Source organism: Pyricularia pennisetigena, chromosome 5 (assembly GCF_004337985.1).
Source record: "Pyricularia pennisetigena strain Br36 chromosome 5, whole genome shotgun sequence".
Classification (NCBI taxonomy): domain Eukaryota; kingdom Fungi; phylum Ascomycota; class Sordariomycetes; order Magnaporthales; family Pyriculariaceae; genus Pyricularia; species Pyricularia pennisetigena.
The window spans coordinates 2,985,916-3,008,385 of NC_043743.1; the positions used below are offsets into that span (position 1 = coordinate 2,985,916).

At 51.4% G+C, this 22,470-nt stretch overlaps 8 protein-coding genes across 8 annotated transcripts; 5 read left to right on the top strand and 3 right to left on the bottom strand.

Annotated features, from left to right (window-relative positions):
- Positions 1 to 421: 421 nt before the first annotated feature.
- On the top strand, positions 422 to 2,100 carry PpBr36_08827 (uncharacterized protein; the record flags this gene model as incomplete). Its single annotated transcript, XM_029895952.1, has 6 exons — positions 422 to 577; positions 662 to 702; positions 758 to 1,080; positions 1,171 to 1,445; positions 1,515 to 1,640; positions 1,708 to 2,100. The coding sequence occupies 6 exons, from the start codon at positions 422 to 424 to the stop codon at positions 2,098 to 2,100; spliced, it is 1,314 nt and encodes a 437-aa protein (XP_029747058.1).
- A 75-nt stretch (positions 2,101 to 2,175) lies between these two features.
- On the bottom strand, positions 2,176 to 3,855 carry PpBr36_08828 (uncharacterized protein; the record flags this gene model as incomplete). Its single annotated transcript, XM_029895953.1, has 2 exons — positions 2,176 to 3,403; positions 3,479 to 3,855. 2 exons carry the CDS (start codon positions 3,853 to 3,855, stop codon positions 2,176 to 2,178), a joined length of 1,605 nt encoding a protein of 534 aa, XP_029746973.1.
- A 1,727-nt stretch (positions 3,856 to 5,582) lies between these two features.
- PpBr36_08829 (uncharacterized protein) lies at positions 5,583 to 6,235 on the top strand (the record flags this gene model as incomplete). The annotated part of the gene is made up of 2 exons (XM_029895954.1): positions 5,583 to 5,948; positions 6,029 to 6,235. 2 exons carry the CDS (start codon positions 5,583 to 5,585, stop codon positions 6,233 to 6,235), a joined length of 573 nt encoding a protein of 190 aa, XP_029746974.1.
- A 701-nt stretch (positions 6,236 to 6,936) lies between these two features.
- On the top strand, positions 6,937 to 7,804 carry PpBr36_08830 (uncharacterized protein; the record flags this gene model as incomplete). Its single annotated transcript, XM_029895955.1, has 2 exons — positions 6,937 to 7,122; positions 7,325 to 7,804. The coding sequence occupies 2 exons, from the start codon at positions 6,937 to 6,939 to the stop codon at positions 7,802 to 7,804; spliced, it is 666 nt and encodes a 221-aa protein (XP_029747103.1).
- A 2,617-nt stretch (positions 7,805 to 10,421) lies between these two features.
- PpBr36_08831 (uncharacterized protein) lies at positions 10,422 to 11,884 on the bottom strand (the record flags this gene model as incomplete). Its single annotated transcript, XM_029895956.1, has 2 exons — positions 10,422 to 11,020; positions 11,125 to 11,884. Coding segments are annotated over 2 exons (1,359 nt in total), but the record flags the coding sequence as incomplete, so codon positions are not given.
- Positions 11,885 to 12,992: 1,108 nt separating this feature from the next.
- PpBr36_08832 (uncharacterized protein) lies at positions 12,993 to 14,410 on the top strand (the record flags this gene model as incomplete). Its single annotated transcript, XM_029895957.1, has 4 exons — positions 12,993 to 13,397; positions 13,507 to 13,667; positions 13,826 to 14,220; positions 14,367 to 14,410. 4 exons carry the CDS (start codon positions 12,993 to 12,995, stop codon positions 14,408 to 14,410), a joined length of 1,005 nt encoding a protein of 334 aa, XP_029747379.1.
- A 485-nt stretch (positions 14,411 to 14,895) lies between these two features.
- Positions 14,896 to 17,002, bottom strand: PpBr36_08833 (uncharacterized protein; the record flags this gene model as incomplete). The annotated part of the gene is made up of 5 exons (XM_029895958.1): positions 14,896 to 15,697; positions 15,772 to 16,074; positions 16,147 to 16,291; positions 16,369 to 16,480; positions 16,610 to 17,002. 5 exons carry the CDS (start codon positions 17,000 to 17,002, stop codon positions 14,896 to 14,898), a joined length of 1,755 nt encoding a protein of 584 aa, XP_029747602.1.
- A 2,787-nt stretch (positions 17,003 to 19,789) lies between these two features.
- PpBr36_08834 (uncharacterized protein) lies at positions 19,790 to 21,784 on the top strand (the record flags this gene model as incomplete). Its single annotated transcript, XM_029895959.1, has 2 exons — positions 19,790 to 21,538; positions 21,644 to 21,784. The coding sequence occupies 2 exons, from the start codon at positions 19,790 to 19,792 to the stop codon at positions 21,782 to 21,784; spliced, it is 1,890 nt and encodes a 629-aa protein (XP_029747628.1).
- Between the last annotated feature and the right edge of the window lie 686 nt (positions 21,785 to 22,470).

A 22,470-nucleotide genomic window follows, 5' to 3' on the forward strand; every position in this document is an offset into this window, starting at 1 on the left:
GATTGTCGCCACTGTCAATTGCATCAATTCCACGTTTTCGGATATCGACCATCTGGCTTCTATTGTCTATCTAGACTCTCCGTGTCTCAGCCTTGCCGCTTTATCCGATTTGTGGCGCCTTGTCTCTACCGAGATACACAAATTACTTTACGCTTGCTTGGAGACAGCGCCAAACTATATCCCAAGGGCCAAGCACACCGGGCCGAGCTAAGGAGATAACCCGGCGAAGGCCGAAATCATGGGCCAGGTGATGGCATCATGACTGTCACTAGCCCAGTGTCTGGAGCAATATGTACGCCGGAGCAGTAGCAACACCAACATGAGTAGATGTGCCTGGTTTGATTCGATCTCTCCTCTTGATTGAAAGCATGTGCCACAAGAATATGGTAACAATCAAGCAAGGTTCCTATAATCATTTACAATGGACACCTTTGTCCATGCCATTGTTCGCCGACACATACCTATTGGCATAACTGCGCCTCAAACTGATGAGGATCAACGGATACTGAGCATCGCAATCCTGGTTACTTCATCATTGTCCATCTTGGGTGCCGGATGCATCATTCTCAGTTTCGCGGTACGTTGTTTCAACAGTGTTTCTGTCACTTTGCGAAATTTCTATGGATTCTTTTTTGCTCATGAGAATTTGTCGGGACAATAGACCTTTCAAGGCCTCAGGTTGTTTAGACACCGTTTGATCCTGTAAGATTCTAAACAGATCCACATGAAACTTTTATGGAATCTAACATTTTTGCAGAGGCCTAGCCATCAGCGACTTCCTGCGAGCCGTTGTGATACTCGTGCCTGCAGTATTAGATTTGGCAAACCAGCCATTGACAACAGCCACGAATTACAGTGCTTGTGTCTGCGATGGCTTCATGGTTCAAACTTTTGTCACCCAGTCCGACTACTGGATATTGACAGTCGCAATATATACATTCATCATTGTTACGGGCCAAAAACAGACTGCAGCTTGGATAGAAAACCATCAACTTATTGTCCTTGCCATTCCCTGGGTTTTATCGCTCGCATCTGCTGGCATCAGCCTCACAATAGCAACCTACAATGATATCGGCTCCTGTAAGTAACCTCCTCCACTAGGTTGTTCGAGACAGACCGAACAAGGCTTGTGCAGGCGACATGTAAGGTTTCTGACTTGATGCATTCTAGGGTGCTGGATTCACGAGGAGAATATCAGGCTTTGGTATAACTTTGTACCCAGGTGGACCATCATCGTGGCCATGCTGGTAATGTATGCGCGTATATCAGTCGTTCTTAGAAAGGCGCAGAAGGGCTTCGGCGAAGCGACCTCGAGGAAGACTACTGCCGCTCCTTCAACCTCAGGGGAGGCAGCCCCAGATGGACTCAATGCCTTTGAGCCGTTGAGTCTCGCAGAAGAAGGCGGTCGTTGTTCTGTCATAGAAAACAGCAACAGGTTGAGAAAGGTATTTCAGGCCAAGAGGCTCAGGAGATGACATGAGACAAAAGCTGACCACCGATTCAACTCCAACTAGCTCGCTCGCCACATGGCGCTGTACCCGATCATCTACATCATCATATGGATTCTGCCTACAGTAGTCGTCTTATATCATGTCTCGACGAATACTGCGGCCCCCTTCCCACTTCAAACTGTTGACAAGGTAGGTCTACAAGCTCTTGTCTGAATATCTTCACATCTCATACCACGGCCTCTGACATGCAATCCAGTCCTTTATTGTTATTCAGGGCTTCGTCAACGCCATTACATATGGTGTCAGCGAGTCATCCGTAGCCTGTTGGCGCACATTGTTATTCTCTCAAGATGTCGAGGAGATTGCTAAGAAGGACGAATCGCATTTCTTTGGCTCACCAGGAAGGATGACAACAGAACCACGGAATTCCCGTACTTCGATTTCGCCGAGTCTCAGCATAAACTTGGCACGGGGCAGCCTTTCCAGCCCAATTTACGATGAACTCGAAAACAATGTCAACAATCACCACCACGGCGTCCTTAAAAAGGAGAGCGGTTCTCTTGGACTTGAGGACTGGGGAGATACATTGGACCACCCCGCGGAGAATATATCAATACTACGGACGAGCAAGACACCTGTTCCACTATGAGTTGATTGATTCTACAAGGAGACTGAAGCTACCTACTACAAACGCGAGGTCCGTGGACCAAATACCCCTCTACGGTCAAGCTCGCGCCACTACGCCTTTGGTTCCGGCGCTAACGTGCGGTTTCTCCTTGGCATCAAATGATCTTGTCACCCAGCGGACAAATACGTCAGGACCACGTTCGCGAGCACCGGTGCGGTTAAGCTCCAAAGTCCTCTTGATGCGATTGACCATGGCCGAATTTGCTGTCAAGGTGGTGTACCCCTTGGCCCAACCAAACAAGAAGATTGATCGGTTAGGCTCTTCCAGTTTATCGGCCACTGCTGGAGAAACTCTCGGCAATTTGCCTGACTGGATGAGTGAATCGGTATCCTGCACCCAATCGTCGTCCTCGGTGTAGACTGGCAGGCAAACATCCTCAGGAACGCTGTGAACCGACATATCAGCCAATCTCCTTCGTGTCTCTCTGGGTCCTCGGTTCCTGGCGGCGGTTACATCTTCCTTTGCCAAAGGTACCAAAAGCCGGAGTCGTTCCAATTCTGCGGGGGTCGCAAGTGTCTTGGCAATAGTCCACACCCTCTCTGCGGCGCTGCGGGTGCAGACAAGTCTGCGTGAAGCCAGTGTTGGGTATAGAGTCATACAGAGACTGCGACCGCAAGCCTCTCGTATAGAGGCTGGGGTTTTGGCGTCACCGACGGACAGGCTCAGGCACCCACTGGCAAATGGTTTTGACGATGGCTCGTGGGACAAGTCTGAGGTCAGGGCTATGAGCCATGAAATATCGAGATTGACGGTCCGGGTGATATATTGGAGCTCATCAACCGGTAAAGTTGACAGGACGCGATAAAGGGGAGGCGAGGCGTGTGCGTTCCGGAGAAAAGCGCTGTTGGCACAATCTACCATAACAGTGAGATGGTCGTCCCCAAGCTGGCGGATTCGCTCTATGACACGGTCGATTTGTTCAATTTTGCCCTCTTCCAGCTTGGGAAACAGGATGTGCACGCGCGGGTGGCGATACTTGAATCTCTGATTCCTTGCGGCCATGACAACCGCATTTGCTTTGCCGAAAGTCTTGATGGAATCGCAATCATGTCCACAATGACATGAGCGACGTTTAGAATCAGAACACTCATCATCAGATCCAGCCGCGGAATCGCACTCGAAATCCCAGGCGCCCGAGTCGGCTAGCTCTAAGAGAATCCGTTGCTCGGAAATGGTCAGTAAACGAATCCAGGTCGCACCCCCGTCCACGACGGCGTCAACTGTTACGTGCGGGTGATCAGCGCGAGATGCGCCGGTGTTAATTCTGCTTCTTGAAATCAGTGGTTAGATGGAATTCTGTAATAGTATGGGGCTGCAAGGTACTCAGGGGCCAACTCACCCATCCGAGGAAGCAACTTTCTGCTTTTCACTCATGAACGCGTGTGTCTCTGCAGGCCGTTCGAGCACAAAGTCCCAATCGGCGCGGTAGCTTTGCTTTAGAGCAACTAAACCGCGACACCGCTTCACTATGTTCCAAAGTCTGGAGTCGAAGTCGATATTGTTGCGAGCAACATGGCGAAATCGCGAGCCAAAAATGCCAGGAGCTAGGGCTTTCTCGTTTGCCTCCAACAGACGGTCCAGACCGATAATTGGATCCTTATTCAGGGATGCCACATGCTCTTTGACTTGTCGTAGCTCTGCGACAAAACCATTTAGTCTAGCTTGGAGACTGTCGACGGGCATGGTTGGCATGCTAGGGTCGTGGAAATGAGCCATGGCTGTCGGTGTTGAAAAAAAGCCGGGATTGTAAGATATCGGAAAGATAATACTAGACTAGTTTGGAGGGGACTCATAGACTAGAATACTACAAAATAATAGATGATAATTGTGGGCGGCGCAGGGGACCGCACTTCCTTCTTATATCTAGTATATATGGGCTTTTTTTTTCTATTCTTTTGAAGATGATTTGAATCGCATGCAGCTACATGCATATACATCCATACGTCTATGGTTACTTTTTTTTTTTTTTTTTTTTTTTGTTCTACAGTGCATCTGGTACTGACTCAAGTCTTGCCGGGCCTGCTACCTCCGGTTCCTTTATGCAAATCGGAATACCCTCGGTGAAGAAAAGCTCACTGCCAGCTACCTTGATGCAACCTTGATTGACGTCCCAGCCGCGAGTACAACACAGCATAGTTTACGTGGGGGTTTTTTTTTTGGCAATGGGCTCCACAATTGAATATAAGTTCTCTGGCTAAGACATAAATATCTGCTGAAACAAGATAATAGTGTTATTATCATTGCAATTTCGAGGGGTTTTTCAGTCCATAAAAGCTGAACTTGATATAGTGTACTCTTTAACACGCCTAGATGCTGATTAAGGACAAGCAGCTGTGAAACAATCTCGTTGCAAGTTCCCCGATGAAAAGGCCAATACTAAACAAGCAATTTTGCGACCAAAACTAGATTGTTTTCATCCCATACATTAGTGCTGATGTTTTAGCTGGCCCTGTGGTTCATATTTCCAAGGCAAAATCACAAGCAGACAAATTAATAACACTTTTTCCTATGTTTTTAAACGTGAAAATAGTAGAATTCAACCATTTCCAAGGCAGCTGGGTATTAGAGAACTCGATTTGTGTATCCCGAAACCCTTTTCAAGTTTCACGTAAATGTTAAATTTGAGGTTTCGTGGTTACAGGTGTTACAAGCTTTATATGCGAAAGTGTTTTTTCAGACGTACACATGAAATTCTAGTCAATTTTATCATTATTATCACACTTTGCATTTTACGTTGTTTCTTCCAAACACGCAACATGTATTTACAATTTCAAGTCATAGGAAAAATCAGTGTATAGCTAGTTAACTACTTCCTAGTACCCCCAGCCCCTTATTAAGTTTTTTTTACTTTGGTATCTTACACATTCTAATCGTAAATAATGTTCTTTTTGAAAGTTAGTTCTCCTATTGGCGTATATCTCCAACCGGCGTGTAAAATGACTAGTTTTACACAATAACGCCGTTATTACATCAAGTTAAACCTCCATAAAAACTGTAAACAGGCTGCTTATTAGTTTACATAATATTGTTTGTTATTTGTTGTAAACCTTGTTCAGCAAGCTAGTTCTTTCCGATGCAAAAGGTCATGCAGGCGCGCGACTCGTGCTTGTGGATGGGCGCTGGCGTTCCGGGAAGAGGGGGACTCGTTTATCCCGGTGTGGGAAATCACAGCATATCGCAGATCTCGATCTCCCCCGCAGCCATAAGTTCTGGTCTTCAGGTTTTGCCCCGTCTTTGTGGAGCAAGAAGAAAATTTGCCCTCTTTCTCCCCGGCAAGATCAATCCATTTTCCAGCCAGTCATTATCCCGTCGATGCAGACAACATTTCCTGTTTTTGTCCATCACGCAACTCCATCGCAACCTCGCTTCATACGTCTCTCAGTATTCCCACCAAAGGTCCTTTCAGCTTGAGGCTGCTCGAGGGCAAGGAACAAACCACGACCATGCTCAGCTTCCTGCTGTGTGTTCTCGCGACTCCAGTGCTGCTGGCTTGCGCACGCGGTTTTTACAATGTCTTTTTGCATCCCCTGCGCCGGTATCCAGGCCCGCTGCTGTACCGAGCGAGCTTCCTGCCGCTGATGCTCAAGCATTGCCAGGGCGACTCGACCCGGTACATTCAGAGCCTGCACAGACGATACGGGCCGGTCGTCCGCGTCGAACCCAACCTGCTGAGCTTTGCCGATGGTCAGTCGTGGCAAGACATCTACGGGTATCGCAAGACAGGGCCCGAGGCCCAGACGAAGCCGCGTGGTAACTTGCCCAAGCCGACGTTCGGCGTTCGTAAGAATTTGAACGGCATTTCGGACATAGTTAGCTTCTGTCCAACTCTCTTGTTTAATTTCTTTTGAGTACAAGTTAGAGCTGGATTCTCACACGACATGTTCAACAGATCAACGCCAACGAAGATGACCATAAGCGCATGCGGAGGGTCATGAACCACATGTTTGCCCCGGGGGCTCTGACGAAGGAGGAACCGCTTGTCCAGCGCTATGTGGACAAGATGGTTGACCGCCTTCGTGACAAGGCAATTCGAGACGAAGAAGTCGACATGGTCATGTGGTTCAAGTATGTATCTGGCATGTTCTCAACCGACTGAAGTCGTGAGTGTGATCTGACAGAAAATCAAAGCTATACTACCTTTGATCTGTTGGGCGCGTTAGCCTTCGACCAAGACTTTGGCTGTCTGGAAAGCGGAGAGCTTCATGTATGTGCAGAGGTCATCACTCACGACAAAGAGCCCTTTCAAAACTGACTGCGCATTGTTATCAGCCATGGGTGATGAACGTTTTCAAGTCGCTCAAAAATGGATACTTGCAGAGNTTTCTACTTTGCGACTCGGGCTGCGAGAAGACTTTGTTGATACATTCGTCAGGTTGGTTAGGCTCTAAATGAATAACAAATATGTTCCCATTAGTACAGTGCGTACAAGTTGTATTCTTGTCATTGATTGGCAGCAAACCTCAGATATGGCTCACATTGTCCTCAGTATCGGGTCACTTTTGAGAATTTGCTACACTGCAACCCGGCTCATCAAAACCAATTGTTACCAGCTAGATAAAGACCCGGGCGGGTATCTCTTTTTTTTGTCCCGCATGAAAACAAAATCCTGCCAGTCCCTCAGCTCTTCTTCAACTTGCCTTTGATCGCACAAACATCAACACCCAATCCATTATCAGAGATCTGCCTCGTCATCTTGCACAAGCGCGCGACCAACAGCCCCTCTTTTCCGCAAGGAATATTAAATCAATACAGGACAGACATCTCCAGGAAACTGGCTTCATCACGCGCCACCATTTCATGGCCAGCTGGACCCCGATCAACAGTCCCAAGCCTGTCATCAACATGTCCTCGACTCCAAAGTCGGTCAAGAAGACCCAGTCCGTCGGTGGAGGCTCCCCGGCCGTCGGTGGAGGCGAGAAGCTCACCGAGCGGGAAATGCTGATCCTCAGCAAGGCCTGGGGATGCATGAAGACTCAGCCAGAGGTGAGTGATGATGTTTTTGTTTATGATATATCTCAGCCGCACTAGTCTCGCCCTGAGCCTACATAACCTCCATCACGACTACGCTTCCCACGCATCACAGACCATTGTCTTCAAAGCCCACATCTCTAGTTCTTCTCCGACCTGCACCCTATGTCCAAACACCAACTGACCATGCCAAACATTCTACCTCCCCAACCCTCAGATCGACATGCCCAAGCTGGCCCAGGAGCTCGGCATGACCAACGTCGGCTCCGCTACCAACGCCTGGGGCCGGATAAAGAGGAAGCTCTTCAGTGGCGCCACTGACTCTCCCGGAGGAGGAGGAGGAGGTGGTGGTGGTGGTGGTGGTGGTGGTGGCCGCAAGCGCAAGGCAGCCGCCGCGGCCGACGACGACGAAGACGATGACGACAACGAGGGAGACCAGAGCCCGACCAAGAAGGCCAAGTCTGCCACCACCCCGCGCAGGAAGCCCGGCCGAAAGCCCAAGACCTCGGCCGCCAGCAGAAAGGTCTCCGCCGCCGCCGACGACGAGAACGACGATGATAGCGACGGCGATGGCGCCAAGAAGGAGGCCAAGACGGAGGATGGATACATCAAGCCCGAGAAGAAGGACGATGATGAGGATGACGACGACGGTGGTGCTGGTGATGACGGCGAGGGCGACATGGCGGGAACTGCTTGATGCTTTCTCCTTTGGAAAAGAATTGGAACTCTATCCAGTCGTTCTTTTCTGTCATGTTATTGACTGACTGCATCATCATGTTCTCTTTGGCGTCGCGGACAAAATATTAATGACCTGCCGTTGGGGGAAGGTTGTCCTGGCCTGTTTTCTTTTCGGTCTACATGACAAACGAGGTGGAAGGTTACATGAGGGTTCCCTGAGCATCTCAGAAGCCACCCCATTTTCGTCACGTACAGATACCATGTGCTCTGCATTTAGATTGCGGTTTGATGATGGAGGCGGTATTTTGAGGTGGTTGGCTGATTCTTTTGTTACAGCCATTCGGCGGACTGTCACCACACATAAAAGTTACCTCGTTCAACTTGCAAACAGTACATCAATAATGAAAATAACCCTTCTCTTTATCCTTGACAGCACGTGCTGGCTGCCCTGTATCGAGCCTGCATCTCGAATAGTCAGTTTGGCTGGATCTTCATGATGGACTCATTTCGCTTCAGAGTTTGATAGCAAGCTGTACGGCCAGAGTTTCTCCTGCATGACCATTAATGCCGATCACATGCACACCCGGACCGAAGCTTCATTTCACACACAGGAGCAGAACTGTGGCAGTGTAAAGAATAACTCGGCCGAGGCTCCCCGGGCGGTGGCGCAGTGTCTTTTATGGAGGGAAAAGAGGCAAGTGAGAATGATAAGGGTCGTTGAGCAGACTGGGTTTGTTGACGAAGACGGTGGCTATGTCTGGCGCTAGCATGGTCATGGAGGGATGGCGCCTTGCCGACGACGGACCCAGTTTGAGTTCTGTCTGGGCACTGACGCCTAGATGGGAAAGATGGTAAAAAAAGCCCATGTACTATTGAGGAGATGTTGGGTTTCCCAGTAGCAGGTCGAGTTGCCACAATCTCCCTCCCGCCTCTCCAGTCTTGTTTGACTTTTTCCAAATGAAGCTTGTTTGAATTGATGTTTGGAAGTTGGGTTGAACCTAACCCAGGGCCTATCTCAGAAGCTTGGAATCCAATGCTGTTTGGAAACTTAAACACAAGAAGCTTTTACAAAAAAAAAAAAAAAGTTCAAAGCTGGATGCTGCACATCAGGATTCACATCCAGTATCATGACGCCCTACCTTTAGAAAACAAAGGCTGAGCCGGCCCAACACGTCAACAGGTGAATCGCCCGTACAGAACATATCTCGAATGGATTAGAAGAAGCCTTCTTTTTGCCTTGATACTGGTATCAGAGCCACGCTGGCGGGGACAGGAAACAACTGGCCGCGTTGTTCGGCAACAAAACCAACACGCAAGGAAAAAAAATGTCGAGTGAGACGTTGGGAAATCTCTAACAGACGCGCATAGATTCCGCTGCCTTGGGCCAGAGCTGCGTCCAGGTGGAACCTGTGGGCTTCTTGCGTCTGTCTATTCGTCGGGACGTTCGTCTCACTGGGCAATTGATCAGTCGTCTCTGGTGTTGTCGAGTGATGAAAACAGACTGACCTGGTGACCACGATGGTCCCGATGACTTGAATCTGCGGGATAGCGACGATGGAAAAAAAAAAAGAAAGAAATAATAATAATAACAATAATATTTAGAAGGCCCCTGACCCGAATTGAGACGGAATTCACCGGCCGACAGATCGGCCTCCACGCCAGAATCATCACGACCCCGCAGTTGGGGCGACGTGCAGCGTCTGACGGGACACAAAAGAGGTCAGAGCAGACCACTGGGGTGCAGACGCCACCGGGCACCGGGGCAGCAAATTTACCTGTCGAGTCAAGCTGGCGGTCGGCTCATGTGGAAAACCCATCGGGCATGAGGCTCAAGTGTTTGTGAGACAGGCTGAAATATTTTGCTGCAAGGTACGAATGCATCTCTTCTTGGCTTTGTTTGCTGCATGCTGACGATCTTTTGCACTTCGTTCTTGGCGCGGCACTTTGTCACTGTGGGTTCGGCTCGATTCAACCCATTGGCTTGTGGAATTCGATAAGTGGAACTGGCGAAAAGCGTCGAATCAACCTTCGTATATAATATTACCAAATGATGCTTGATTTTCAACAAGCTCTGGTGGTCTAGTGGTATGATTCTCGCTTAGGGTTCTAACTCCTGAGCACGGTTGCGAGAGGTCCCGCGTTCAATCCGCGGCCAGAGCCTGCATACGAACTCCCAGTTCGAACTTCAACTTTTTGCTATTTTTAACTTTGGCATATGTTTCAATTTTATTCGTTGCAACTCCGAGTTGTGCCCTCTCTGTTCCGAGATAACCAGGCTTGCTTACCTTTTACAAAAAATAGATGGGAAAAGTAAAGCTATCAGCTACCTGGTGTTTTTCTGATTCCCAGCTTGTCCTGGCTCAATCGTGGGTTATTCAGGATATCCTAGTGAAAAGTTGAGGAGAAAAGAGAAAGTATTTCCATATCAGACAGATATAAGCAGCAATTGTAATAAATACTTGGTCGATAACCACGAATGCATGCTTTTTAACTTGATCCAGAACATTTCAGCTTGGCCCAATATTGTTTCTGGTTGAACACACGAACTCATGCAATATCGAATCATGTCGTTTCTCATAGACACATGCAATAGGTTCATTCACTTGGACTATCGCTCTTTAAAAAAAAAATTAAAATCAGTGAGCAATCTTGCGCACAGCCCACGCCTGCGCAGCGTAGGCGTTCCTCGTCAGAGCCCTTTCGTCGAACCCATAGACGGCCCTCGTTCCCCTGACGAGCTCGCCATCCAGCGTGACGGGGCCGCACTCGTCGGCCGCGTGCAGCGGCACAAACTCGAACCCCATCGCCTTGACGACCCGCACCACCTCTTCCAGCGACAGCTGCACCCACGGACCGGTGCCGTACAGCAGCGGGCCAAAGTTGATCCAGTAGCCGCCGGGCTCGAGCACGGCGTAGATGGTGTCGAGGTAGCTCATCAGGTTCCGGGCCGTGTCGATGAAGAAGTGCGTCACGACGGCGTCGTACGCGGCCATGTCCTTCTTTTCGGGCCTGGAGAAGACGGTGGTGAAGTCGCCCTCGACGAGGAGGACGGCGCTGGTGTTTAGGTGCACGTCGGGGGACGAGACGCCGCGGAACTGGTTGGCTGCGGTGGCGTGGTGCGACCAGTTGTCGATGAAAGGGTGTGCTGTGAAGGAGTGCGGGTTGTTGTGGGCTTCCAGGAAGCGGTAGGCTACGTTCATGTACATGGACCATTCGTTGCTGGTTACCTCAAAGTCTGATAAGAGGGGGGTTTGGAATTAGGTTAGCGCTGTGTGACCGACCGACCGACCAACCGACCGACCACCTGGAAACGAGGAACCCAGCTGCGGTATCACCTACTTCCAAGTGCAGCTACATCGTGCCCAAGTCTGCCGAGCCCGGCGCCGGGAAACAACAATTTCACTGGGGCGGTTTCCCGGTCCGGGAGGAAAAGGGACTGGAGCGTAGACTTGATGCAGGGGAACGCATCATCGCGCTCCGACTGTCCCTCGGAGGACCAGTCGCGGACGAAGTGCTTCAAGGCCTGCGACACGCTGATGCGATCCGGCGCCCTCCCGGCGTTCTTGAGAGCAGCAATGTGGTCCCGCAGCTCCCTGGGCTTGAGCTGGTAAAACTCGAGCGCCGTCTCGACGATGCGCTTGCACAGCTCGGCGTCGGCGTCGGCCAGCTCCTCGGCCGTGTCAAACTTGGCACTGTAACCCGCGGCGCTCTCCAGTATGTTCTTTTGCTTCTGGGGCACGTTGCGGTAGAGGTCCCTCCACCGCTTCAGTTCGGCCTTGGTCAGCTCGCCGAACTGGCTATAGGCGGCCAGCGCGTCGAGGAGGCGGGCGCGCGGGTGGTTGGTGTCCCAGTTGCCGTGGGATTTGTCCATGCGCAGGAGCAGCTGCTCCTTTTCCTTTTGGTGGCGGGTGCTTGTCAGGTGGGTGTCCTGTTGTAACCACCTGCCGGTTTCTGGGAATAAATCGCCAGTGCTGACTGACGCGAGGTTCTCGTTGTCAAGCCCCTCATGGGAAGATGCGATTGCCGTCGTATGCAGCCAGCAGTTCGAGATTAGCACCAACAGAGATGCATTTTGGAGTCTCATTTCGAACGACTCTATTCTACTACGAAAACCCTCAATTGATGCCTAAGTTGGGTATCTACAGGATTCTTTGCTTTTGTCGCTGAAACAAATCGTTTCAGCGACAAAAGGCGCAAAAGACTGTTGATGAGAACCTTGATGGCTACGCCAAGGTCCCACCATTCACAAGCCCCTCTTAATCTGCATTAAACTACAGTAGTGTGTATGGTATTTTTCTTTCTCTTGTTGTCTGAAGAACATTGTTGGATTGATAGTGAAGGAATACCATTTGGTTGCCGGTTGATTATTATTTCAAATCCATCAACCGATCTACATTAAATCCTCCGCCAACAACTCGACCACCAATGCTGAACCAAAAGCCTATTGAGGGTTGTCAATCATTCGTCTCGGAGATTGATACGACAAAAGCTTACCTTTATATTAAACTACTTGCCAAGACCTGTCAGACCGGGCGACTCGGCAGATAGGCGCACGCAAAGCACGGCACAAGCCTATCTTTCGGCTGCATAGATTGTTGATACTTTGACAGACGGGGATCACGCCCGACCACAACCATACACTCAAATTCTTAGGCCTATGGGCTTTAATTCTACCGCCGAGACTGTCGCAACGGCACTTAACGGGGAACTTGCATACTCTAAATAACCGGCGTGTCGAGACTGGAGTCGTGCATAGACTATTCGGGAAGCATAATCTGTGCTGTTCTTGATTGATTGGTTGTATTTATCCGAATACCACATCTTGTCATATCTAAATAGATGGCTCTATTTACAACGCCCCTCTTTGTTGGCCGGAGAATAGGGCCCTGTCTCGGCAGAGGCGACGATCTCGGTATCAAGATAAAATATCAGGCTCTTGGATTGCAGAATGGACGGCAGTTACAGTGGCAGATTTGATGAGAGCTAGAATTCCCATTTTTGCAAGTGATAATTACAGTAATAGAATACCTATTTGGTGTCTGGTCTTCCGCTCTTGAAACTAGACGTTGAGCGCCCTTTTCTCTTGGGAAAAAGCTTCATCTACTTCAAGAGAGTGCCCGAACCCAACCTTTAACCCTCAGAAAATTCCAAAACATACTCATCAGATTTCTCCTTTTTTTTCCTCTTGCAAGAAACCAAACAAAACCATGGCAAAGTGGCTATCCCTCCTCGCCGCCCTCGCGGCCTCAACCCACGCGGCCCTTCGCTTCGGGTGCTCTACGCTGACCATCCAGCGGCTCGACCCGCTCGTGGAGCCGGGCCGCACGCCATCGTCTCACCTGCACCAGATCGTGGGCGGCGATGCCTTCAACGCCACCATGACGGGCGACATTGGCGAGCAGGGGCGGTGCACGACGTGCACCTTCTCCGAGGACTTTTCAAACTACTGGACCGCCGTCATGTTTTTCCGCCACCAGAACGGCTCCTACAAACGCGTGCCCATCATGCAGAACACGGCCCTGCCCAACGGCATCAACGGCGGCATGACCGTCTACTACACCCAGCAGGACTTCTTTTCCAACGGCAACGTCAAGATGACGGCTTTTAAGCCGGTGAGTGCCCCCTCCCCTCCTTGTTTGTTTGAGAGCGTTTGGTCTGTTCTGGCCTATGTCGTGGTTTGGTGTCTTGAACTGAACTGAGTAAACAAACCCATCACTTTAGGGCTTCCGTATGGTCGTCGGCAACCCAGGTTCAAAGACGGCGCAGCAGACAGGCCTCAAGTTTGTGTGCCTCCAGAACAAGGGCACGCGCTTCCCCGAGCTCAACGAGTTCCCCACGCGTCCCTGCCCGGGAGGCATCATGACTGTGCACCACTTTCCCGCGTAAGCAAAGCGCCTCTTCTTCTTTTCTTGCCTGCCCTCCCTTTCCTACAACCACATGTGCCGTTTCGTCCCTGTTCCCCTTTTTTTCTTTCTTTTTTGTGTGTGTCTTTTACTAAAAGCAAGAACAACCACCCCCCTTTCAAAACCCCACCTCTCAGATGCTGGGACGGCAAAAACGTCGACTCGCCCGACCACCAATCGCACATGTACTCGACCACGCGCGACGCCTTCGTCAACGCCGGACCCTGCCCGGCCTCCCACCCGGTGCGGGTGCCGCAGCTCGCCTACGAGACGCTGTGGGACACGACGCAGTTCAACGGCATGTGGCCGGCCGACGGGAGCAACCCGTTTGTGCTGTCGTACAGCGACTCCAAGGGGTACGGCACGCACGCCGACTACGTGTTCGGCTGGAAGGGGGACTCCCTGCAGCGCGCCATGGACCACAGCTGCATGTTCAACGCGTGCGAGAACGGGAGGCCGCTCAAGAGCCAGGCCGTCCAGCCCATGAATCAGTGCCAGGTTAAGAACTGGGTCAAGGAGGAGATTGATGGCTGTAAGCGTTTTTCATCTGTCGTCTTTGCCTTTTCGATGAGGTTTTTTTTTTTTTTTTTTTTTTTTTTTTTTTTTTTTTTTTTTTTTTTTTTTTTTTTTTTTTTAAATTTGAGTTTCAAGGCCCGTTCTGACACGTCAATGATATAGGGCTTCCCCAAATGCCTGGACAGAGCGCGAACATGCCCATGTAGGAGAGAGCTCGCTACTGTGCTAGCTGATTTGATATGCTGGGAGCTTCCGCTGGGTTTCTTTTCTGACCGGTGGAATACACGGCGGCAGTACCGAGATTGTAGGCTCATAGTAATCGTCGTTTGCACGAACTTGATCTAGATGTCCTATTTTATAAAAAAAAGGAAACCCCCAAAAAAAGCAAACAAACTCCAGCTTGCACGTTCTGGCAGACGAAGCTACCATCCCTTCGTGCTTTTCCTTGTATAAATTTCAAACACGACTTGATCGTACACCCAAAACCATCCTGGGGGTATCTTTCTGTCTAATAACACGTCGTTTCCCCGACACAAAAGAAAAGAGGCAAGTGAGACGCTGCGCCATAAAGTATGATACCAACATTAGCCTGCAAGGGCGGGGTGTATTTTAACACAAGCAGTGATAAGAAGAAAAGAAAAGAAAAAAAAAGACGCCCCTCCTCCTTTCAGAGAAAGAAAATTGCCTCTGCTCAGATGACAATCAAATCAAGCCCAAAATCATAGACGAAATCCAACCACGACCCCGGACCGAGTCCAGCCTGCTGCTCAGCCCACAGCTTTTCCAGCACGGCCTCGGCGCGGCTCAGGTGCAGGGACTGTGGGCCGGCGGCCGCCCGGTGGCGCTGCAGGAGGGCGCGGACGGCGTCCCTGGTCCAGGCCGAACCCGACTCCATGCCCGCGATGACGGCGGGCCACATGGTGCTGGCGAAGCGCGGGCCCTCGGGCGAGACGCGCTCCAGGTGGCCGAGGACCTCGCCGACGAAGCCGTCGAGCTGCGGACACGACTGGATCCTGAGCGCGCGGCAGGCGTAGATGTAGATGGCGCCCTTGTAGGCGCTCGCGAGGTGGAACCGGTCGTCGTTGGTGCTCGCCACGTCTTCGAGGATGGGGGACGGCGCCGGCGAGCAGCTGTTTGCCGGCGTGCACTGCTGTTGCTGTTGCTGCTGCTGCTGCTGCTGCTTGTCGCTCTGGTTCGCCCATTCTCGTGGTGAGAATTCCGTCAGTTGCTGAAAGAGCGTCGCGATCCACTCGTCGGATGCCGGCGGCGTGGGTGGGCCGGTCGCGGTCATGGCGGACGCGGGCTTGGCCGGCAGCGGCGACGCCGCCGCAGAGAGCTTGTTCACCGCCGCGAGCACCTGCAGCAGCTCGCCTGGGCAGCCGACCCAGGACCGCTTTTCGGCCCGCCCGCATATTGCTGCCACGGCGGGCGCCGGGAAGAGAAGCGTCAGATCCTCCTTTTGCCGGAGCAGAGTGGTGCCCAAAGTTCCGAGTCTGTAAACAGTTTTTGTTTCTGGTAAGCGCCCGGAACATCCAAATCCAGTCATTCATAATGGGGTGGTGCTTACACGAGGTATATCTCCTCAAAGTACTCTTGGAATATTGAAAGCGGCCGAGGGTGCCAAGGTAATGCTGCATCACCCATGGACTGGTTCGGTACGCCTCGGGCTCGCAACAGCTCCCTTAGGGCAAACAGGTGGCTGCCGAAAAAAGCCCCGAGCTCCTCGTCGTGGAACCCGACCCATATCAGCAGGACCGTAGCGGCGACCATGACGTCTGACTTGTCGCCATCGTCGATACCCCGGATGAATCCTTCCAAAGCCTCCGACTTGCGTCGTAGAAGCTCTACATCTCCCGGTGAGTTTGACTCGCTAGAGAAAAGGTTGATTGTGTCAGTCTAGGCCATGACGCAGTGACAGCAGCAGGTCGTTGAACCATCTCACCTTGCCTTGGGTCCAAGGTAGCTTGCCAGTAATAAAAACAAGTTACGGATGAGTGGACTGAATGGAACCATGGATACAAAGTATCTACATGGCGTGGTCTCCTCGTTGCGCAAGACTGATAGCCATTGGGAATCTTCGTCGTCTCCTGGAGTCCCAGGCAGCCGCCTTGTTAGTAAGAGTAGTGCGTGCGCCTTGGGGTTTGTTGCTTATTTGACTACTAACCCATTGACGAGCAAACGCTGAACGCATTCGATGGCGAATCCGCACTCATCACTTGGTTGTCCAGAATGCTCCACATTGACGCAGTACTCAGATCAGTACTTGAATGATGTATCTATATTCGCAGAGATAAATGTGTTTTTAAAAAATTAGTGCGTGTCGGGTCAATTCTTGGCAGCATTCAGCCGATGCCTCAAGATGACTGTTGTAGGCGACAATGAGAATTAGAATCTCGGGCACTCACCTCCAGGTCGGGGTCGTCGACTTTGCCCAAATCACCAAACTCGGTCTTGACGGTCAACGGCACGGTCAAGACACCTCCGTCCGAGGCCGAGCTTCCCAGCCGTGGACGTTTACTCGACCCGTTCTGTGACTTGCCACGGGTGCTGGGTGCATAGCCGGGACAGACCCGCCCGAAACGCACGCAGCGGTGACATCGTGGCAACTGCTTGTCGCATCTGACGTGTCGTCTCCTGCACGTCAAGCAGGGCTTGGGGGCGATCTTGTCGGTGGCCTCCGCTCCTGATGCCGCCCTGTCCGCGACAGGGAGGCCAGGCTGGACGTTCCATGGTATCAGTTGTGGTTGTGGTGGAGCCAGCGGTATGCCGACTGGGGAAGACATGGTGAGCATGTTCATATTTTTGCCGAGACAACCCTGTGGGCTATTGACCAAAGCACCGCATTCGGACTATTGCAAGCAACAAAAAAAAAGGGGGGGTGAGGGGGAAAAAAAATCCGGACGGGAGCCAGAAGATCTTGATAATTGTAGAAGAGGGGGGGGGATGGTTTGGTTGTTTTGAAGTAGTAGCTATAACGTGAAAGCGGCCCAGAGACAATCAGCGCACGCACAGCCGCTGCACAATCTGCTCCCGCACATCGTGGCAGTTTATGCTTACCCTTCGGTGACGTGCAGCTGGCTGACCTGCAACACATTAAAAAAGCCAAGGAAACAAAAGAAAGAGACGGGGATGGAATACTGAGGGGATGCGGAGCCAAACATGGGGAACGGACTTGATCTGATGTTTGGCTTGTCAGCCTGCAAGTCTGCTCTTCACCGTTGAGCTGAAGTTTGAGTTTTTTCTCAACGGGACAGATGTGGCATATACGTTGCTGGTCTCGGCTTTAAATGAAGCTGGCCAGCCGGATAATTCTCTACTCTCAGGACCAAAATGATGATGGCGTGCATGGAAATGAGACTGGAAACGGTGATTAGAGACGACGTAGATTTTTCTTCTTTTTCTTCTCCATCGTTGAGACTTTTTTTCCCCCTTTCGAAAAGGACCCCTTCTCATGAGAGGGATGATTGTTACTGCTGAGCCTCTTTCCATTGATCAAATCGTTTCTTGATCTTGAAGCCTCAGCAAAGAGACGAGATGATTAAAGATAAACTTTGACCACTCTGTCAGGGAATCGTAATCTTGCCCATCCTTGGGGCAGGGCGCGTCTCGATAACAGCTGTGTCATGTTTTCTCCCATGCGCCCACCTAGCCTAGGGTGAATAGACAGTTTGGCTAAGCCCGTCGTAAAAAAATAAACAAATAAAAATAAAACAATAAAAAAATAAAGAAAGAAAGAAAAAAAAGAAAAAGGCAATCATCTCTACTTGGGTGAAACGAAACCCTTGGCTGTGGTGTGGTGTCGACGTACAATCAGACCGAGGACCGTCAAGAGGGAAAGTGGCGATGGAATCCTGGAGATGCTGATGTGCCGGATGCACTTTATCCGACTCAGTCGCCCAGGATTTTGTCTTGACATCAGTCCTGGCCCCGACTGTCAAGTGTCGTGGGTGAGCGCCGTTTTTGGACAGTAGTTCGTACTACCCGGGAAGACTCCGAATTGTCGGGTAAAGAGAGGTGACGTTCCAGATTGCCGAAGAAAAAAACTAGACGAGGTATGATGTGACAGGATATCCAGTCCAGGCCGATGGATGAATCTGAAATGCACCATTGCAGCACTGATGGAAAATTGCCGATGAGGACAGATGGATAACGTCGGTGCAGATGGACGATGGGTGCTGCACGAACCGTTGTGTTGAAAGATAAAAATGCACTGTCTGGTGTCAGTCAGTTTGTCCGTCCTCCAGAGGCGTGGCTGGTTGAGACGACATCGACATGCATGCATGCAGGCGACTACATGGTCTGCCGACCTGATCAATTCAATCCTGCAACTGGTGACCAGCTAGACTGCTGTAGTTAACTACCCACCTGCAGATGCACTACATCACTTGGCTTGGAAAAATCGGAGCAATATGGGAATTCGAGTCAGCCATGGCAATGGCAGAAAACTATCGACGGGTGACAAACTTCAAAAACGGATCGAAACTTATTGAATGAGAACAGAACTTGAACTTTGCCTTGGCAAACACACGTGAAGGGTAGGAACAAAGATGAAGTTATTGATTGGCAGGGATGTCCCGAACACATCGAGGTAAAAATAAAGATGCTGGCGGTGTGGGGCAAGAAAACAAAAGGAGAAAGAAGAAGAAAAAAAAAGCAGAACATGAGTCTGGGACGATTCGAACCCACGTGCAAAAAAAAGTGTTGAGCTTCTCTTTGATTGAGCGTGTCATCCTTAGTGCAGGGGCCATGCTAATCTTCTCTGTATCGTTTCAAATTGACCAAATGCCCGAAGGCGAAAGACATTGTTTAAAAAAAGAATTATATACCCATTCTACCAGCTTGCTACCAACTCCAAAATTTCCCGTCAAAGCTGCTTGCCCGCCCCTTTCCCAACTTGGTACAATCCACCATTCTAAATTCATTTTCAACACAACAACAATGATCATCGTTGTAAAAATTTAAAACGTGAACCGCACAATACCACATCGTTTCCATCGCCGTTATAATTAAAAACCCAATAAATCTCCTTCTTAAACCCCGCAAATGCTCAAGACCCAAAAAGTTTGCACTGACAATCCAGCAACCTGGCCAATTATCTGATGTTTTGACTCGCCGCCGTTGGATTAACTGCACGATGATACACCTGTGCAGGCCGAGGGAGTTTCAAGCTCAAAGCATCTCTCTTCGGATGGCACCGGGGCCAAATGCTCCATCCCATCCCCAAGGCAGACAGACAGCAGAGGGAAAAAAAAGCCAGATGGCCTTGAGAGATAGATGGTCCCAAAAACAGAAAAAAAACGGGAAACAAGCTTTTTTTGCTTGTTTTCAACGGCGCTACAGCTTAACCACGCATCCATCCATCCAGCCTTCATCCACTCATGAGCCAGCTTACCGCCCAGGAGTATCTTTCAATTTGGGTTGAATCTATGCTGGGCTCGGAGACTAGGGATCAACTGCATGTGGACACACACACACACACACACACACACACACACAAACAAACACACATGACCACCCCGCCTGTACAGTGTTCAACATTGCCAGTCCACCAACCGGAGCTTCCTCCGAAGCACTGAATCGATTCAATGACGATGCCAGCGCCTCGGCGACGTTTTGTCCGATTGTTACTCCCCGTAGCTGCCATCTTCTTCGTGCTGTACCAAGCATTCTTCAGGCTATCATCAGCCGGCAGCGACCATGGCCCGATCTTGACTCAAGTTCCCCCTCCCAGGGCTGGCTCAATTGAGTTTGTCCCCTCTGGCTTCGACTGGGCCACCGGCTTCAGGCCGTACTACCCTCGGCCGCCTGCAGACCAGGCGCGGCTGCCCCCCGCCTCGGCGAGGAGGCCCATCCCACGCGTCCAGCACGCGTTCGAGACCGACCCGCCCCGAGGTGACCTGCCCGTCCAGGAGGCGCGGCAAAAGGCCGTCCGCGACGCCTTCAAGAAGAGCTGGGACAGCTACGACAAGCACGCCTGGACCCACGACGAGCTGCGGCCGCTGACGGGCGGCGGCAAGGACACGTTTGGCGGCTTCGGCGCCACCCTGGTCGACGCGCTCGACACGCTGTGGATCATGGGCCTGAAGCAGGAGTTTGTCGACGCCGCCAGGGTGGCGTGCCGGCTGGACTTTTCGCCCACCGCCATCACCAAGAGGGCCGGCAGCCTCAACGTCTTTGAGACCACCATCCGCTTCCTCGGCGGCTTGATTTCGGCCCACGACCTCAGCGGCGAGCCGGCTCTCCTGCAAAAGGCCGTCGAGCTGGGCGACATGCTGCTGGCTGCGTTTGACACGCCCACCCGCATCCCGGGGTTCTGGCTCAACTTTCACGACGCGGCAAATGGGCGACAGCATGCGGGCAGTGGCGATCCCGCCGCATCGCCGGCCAGCCTTTCGCTCGAGTTTACGCGGCTGGCTCAGCTGACCAACAACCACAAGTACTACGACGCCATCGATGTCATCTCAAACATGCTGTACAAGACGCAGAATCAGACACTGCTCCCGGGGATGTGGCCGGTGCTGCTCAACTTCCAATCGTGGGAGACGGCCGGCGTCCAGTCGCACCATGAATTCGGCCTGGGAGCCCTTGCCGACAGCCTCTACGAGTACCTGCCCAAGATGCACGCGCTACTTGCCGGGAGTGACCCCAAGTATGAGGCTATGTACCGAGTCGCGATGGACGTGGTCGAGAAGCACGTCTTGTTCCGACCCATGGCCCCACCAAACGGCAGCGGCGCCGGCCAAGGCACGGTACCCGACATACTCTTCTCCGGCACCGCCACCGTGCACGAGGACGGCAGCGTGACCAACAACAACGAGGGCCAGCACCTCGCCTGCTTCACCGGCGGCATGTTCGCCCTGGGCGGGCGGCTGTTCGACAACCCCCACCACCAAAAGATCGGCGAGCAGCTGGCCCGCGGCTGCGCGTGGGGTTACGCGAGCTTCCCGACCGGGTTGCTGCCCGAGATGTTTGGCACATCGGTCTGTCCGACCATCGACAAGCCGTGCGCGTGGGACGAAGCGCGGTGGACGAGGGAGCTCCAACCGCCGTGGGAGAAGCCAAAAGTCAACGGGAACGGGGCCGTCCACGGGTCCGAAAAGACAAAGCTGCTCCCGCGCGGCTTCACCCACGCCCGCGACGCGCGATACATTCTCCGGCCCGAGGCCATCGAGAGCCTCTTTGTGCTGTACCGGATCACGGGCCAGGATGAGCTGCGCAATATTGCGTGGCGGATGTTTCTGGACATACAGGTGGCGACGTCGACGCCGCTTGCGAATGCTGCCATTAATGACGTTACCGAGACTGGCAAGGTGAAGCAGATTGATTCGATGGAGGTGAGTTTTTTTTTTTTCTTTTTTCTTTCTTTCTCCCACACGTAAAGTTGGACAGGCTTGCGCTGCTAGTTCGACGAAAGGCTGACATCATCCGCACCCCAACAGAGCTTTTGGCTGGCAGAGACATTAAAATATTTCTACCTAATATTCTCCGACCCCAATGTTATCAGCCTGGATGACTGGGTGCTCAATACGGAGGCGCACCCTTTCAGACGACCTAAGACGCGAGACTTGAGCAAAACATAATTGAGTGTTCCAGTCGAGGGGGATAAATCATGTTTGAATCATATCAGGCAGTCAAACAAAAAAAAAAAAAAAAAAAAAAAAAAAAAAAAAAAAACAATAAAAGTCATCAGGTAAATATACAAGTGGCTTTGAGCCATCTCAAGTTAAGCGATGTGACCAGATACTAGAAAGAACTTTTGTTCTGCGCAGAACAGACATGCGCAGGTCCTACACAAGTGCCCCTGAGAAGCAACTGCATTGAAATATGAACATTTGGATCAGTTAGATCAGAAATAAGACAGTAGCTAGGTAGGTAGCCAAGTAGCTAGACCGAGTAGAAAACAAATATGATACCGTAGGTAGAACCATAAGATGGAAGGGCGAGTGAAGCAGGGCACCAAGGGTACGTGCGATTAATATGGTAGATTAGCTGCGCTCGTGTCACGCAGGCCATCCCCTAGGTAGACATGGAGAATTCGGAATCTGTCAAATGAGATTTGGTTCCAGACAACCATCCTATACGTCTAAACTAGACTGAAAAAAAAAAAAAAAACTAGCCCTCACAATGACAGACGGCTGAAGACTTTCAGCTTCTTGCCTCCCTGTCGACGGCGGGGGTTGGGGGGGAGGGGCTTGCAACTCAGTTTGTCGATGTTAAGTGGCGCAGTCGCGGGCCAGGTGGTATCGGTCGCCGGCATGTTCCCCCC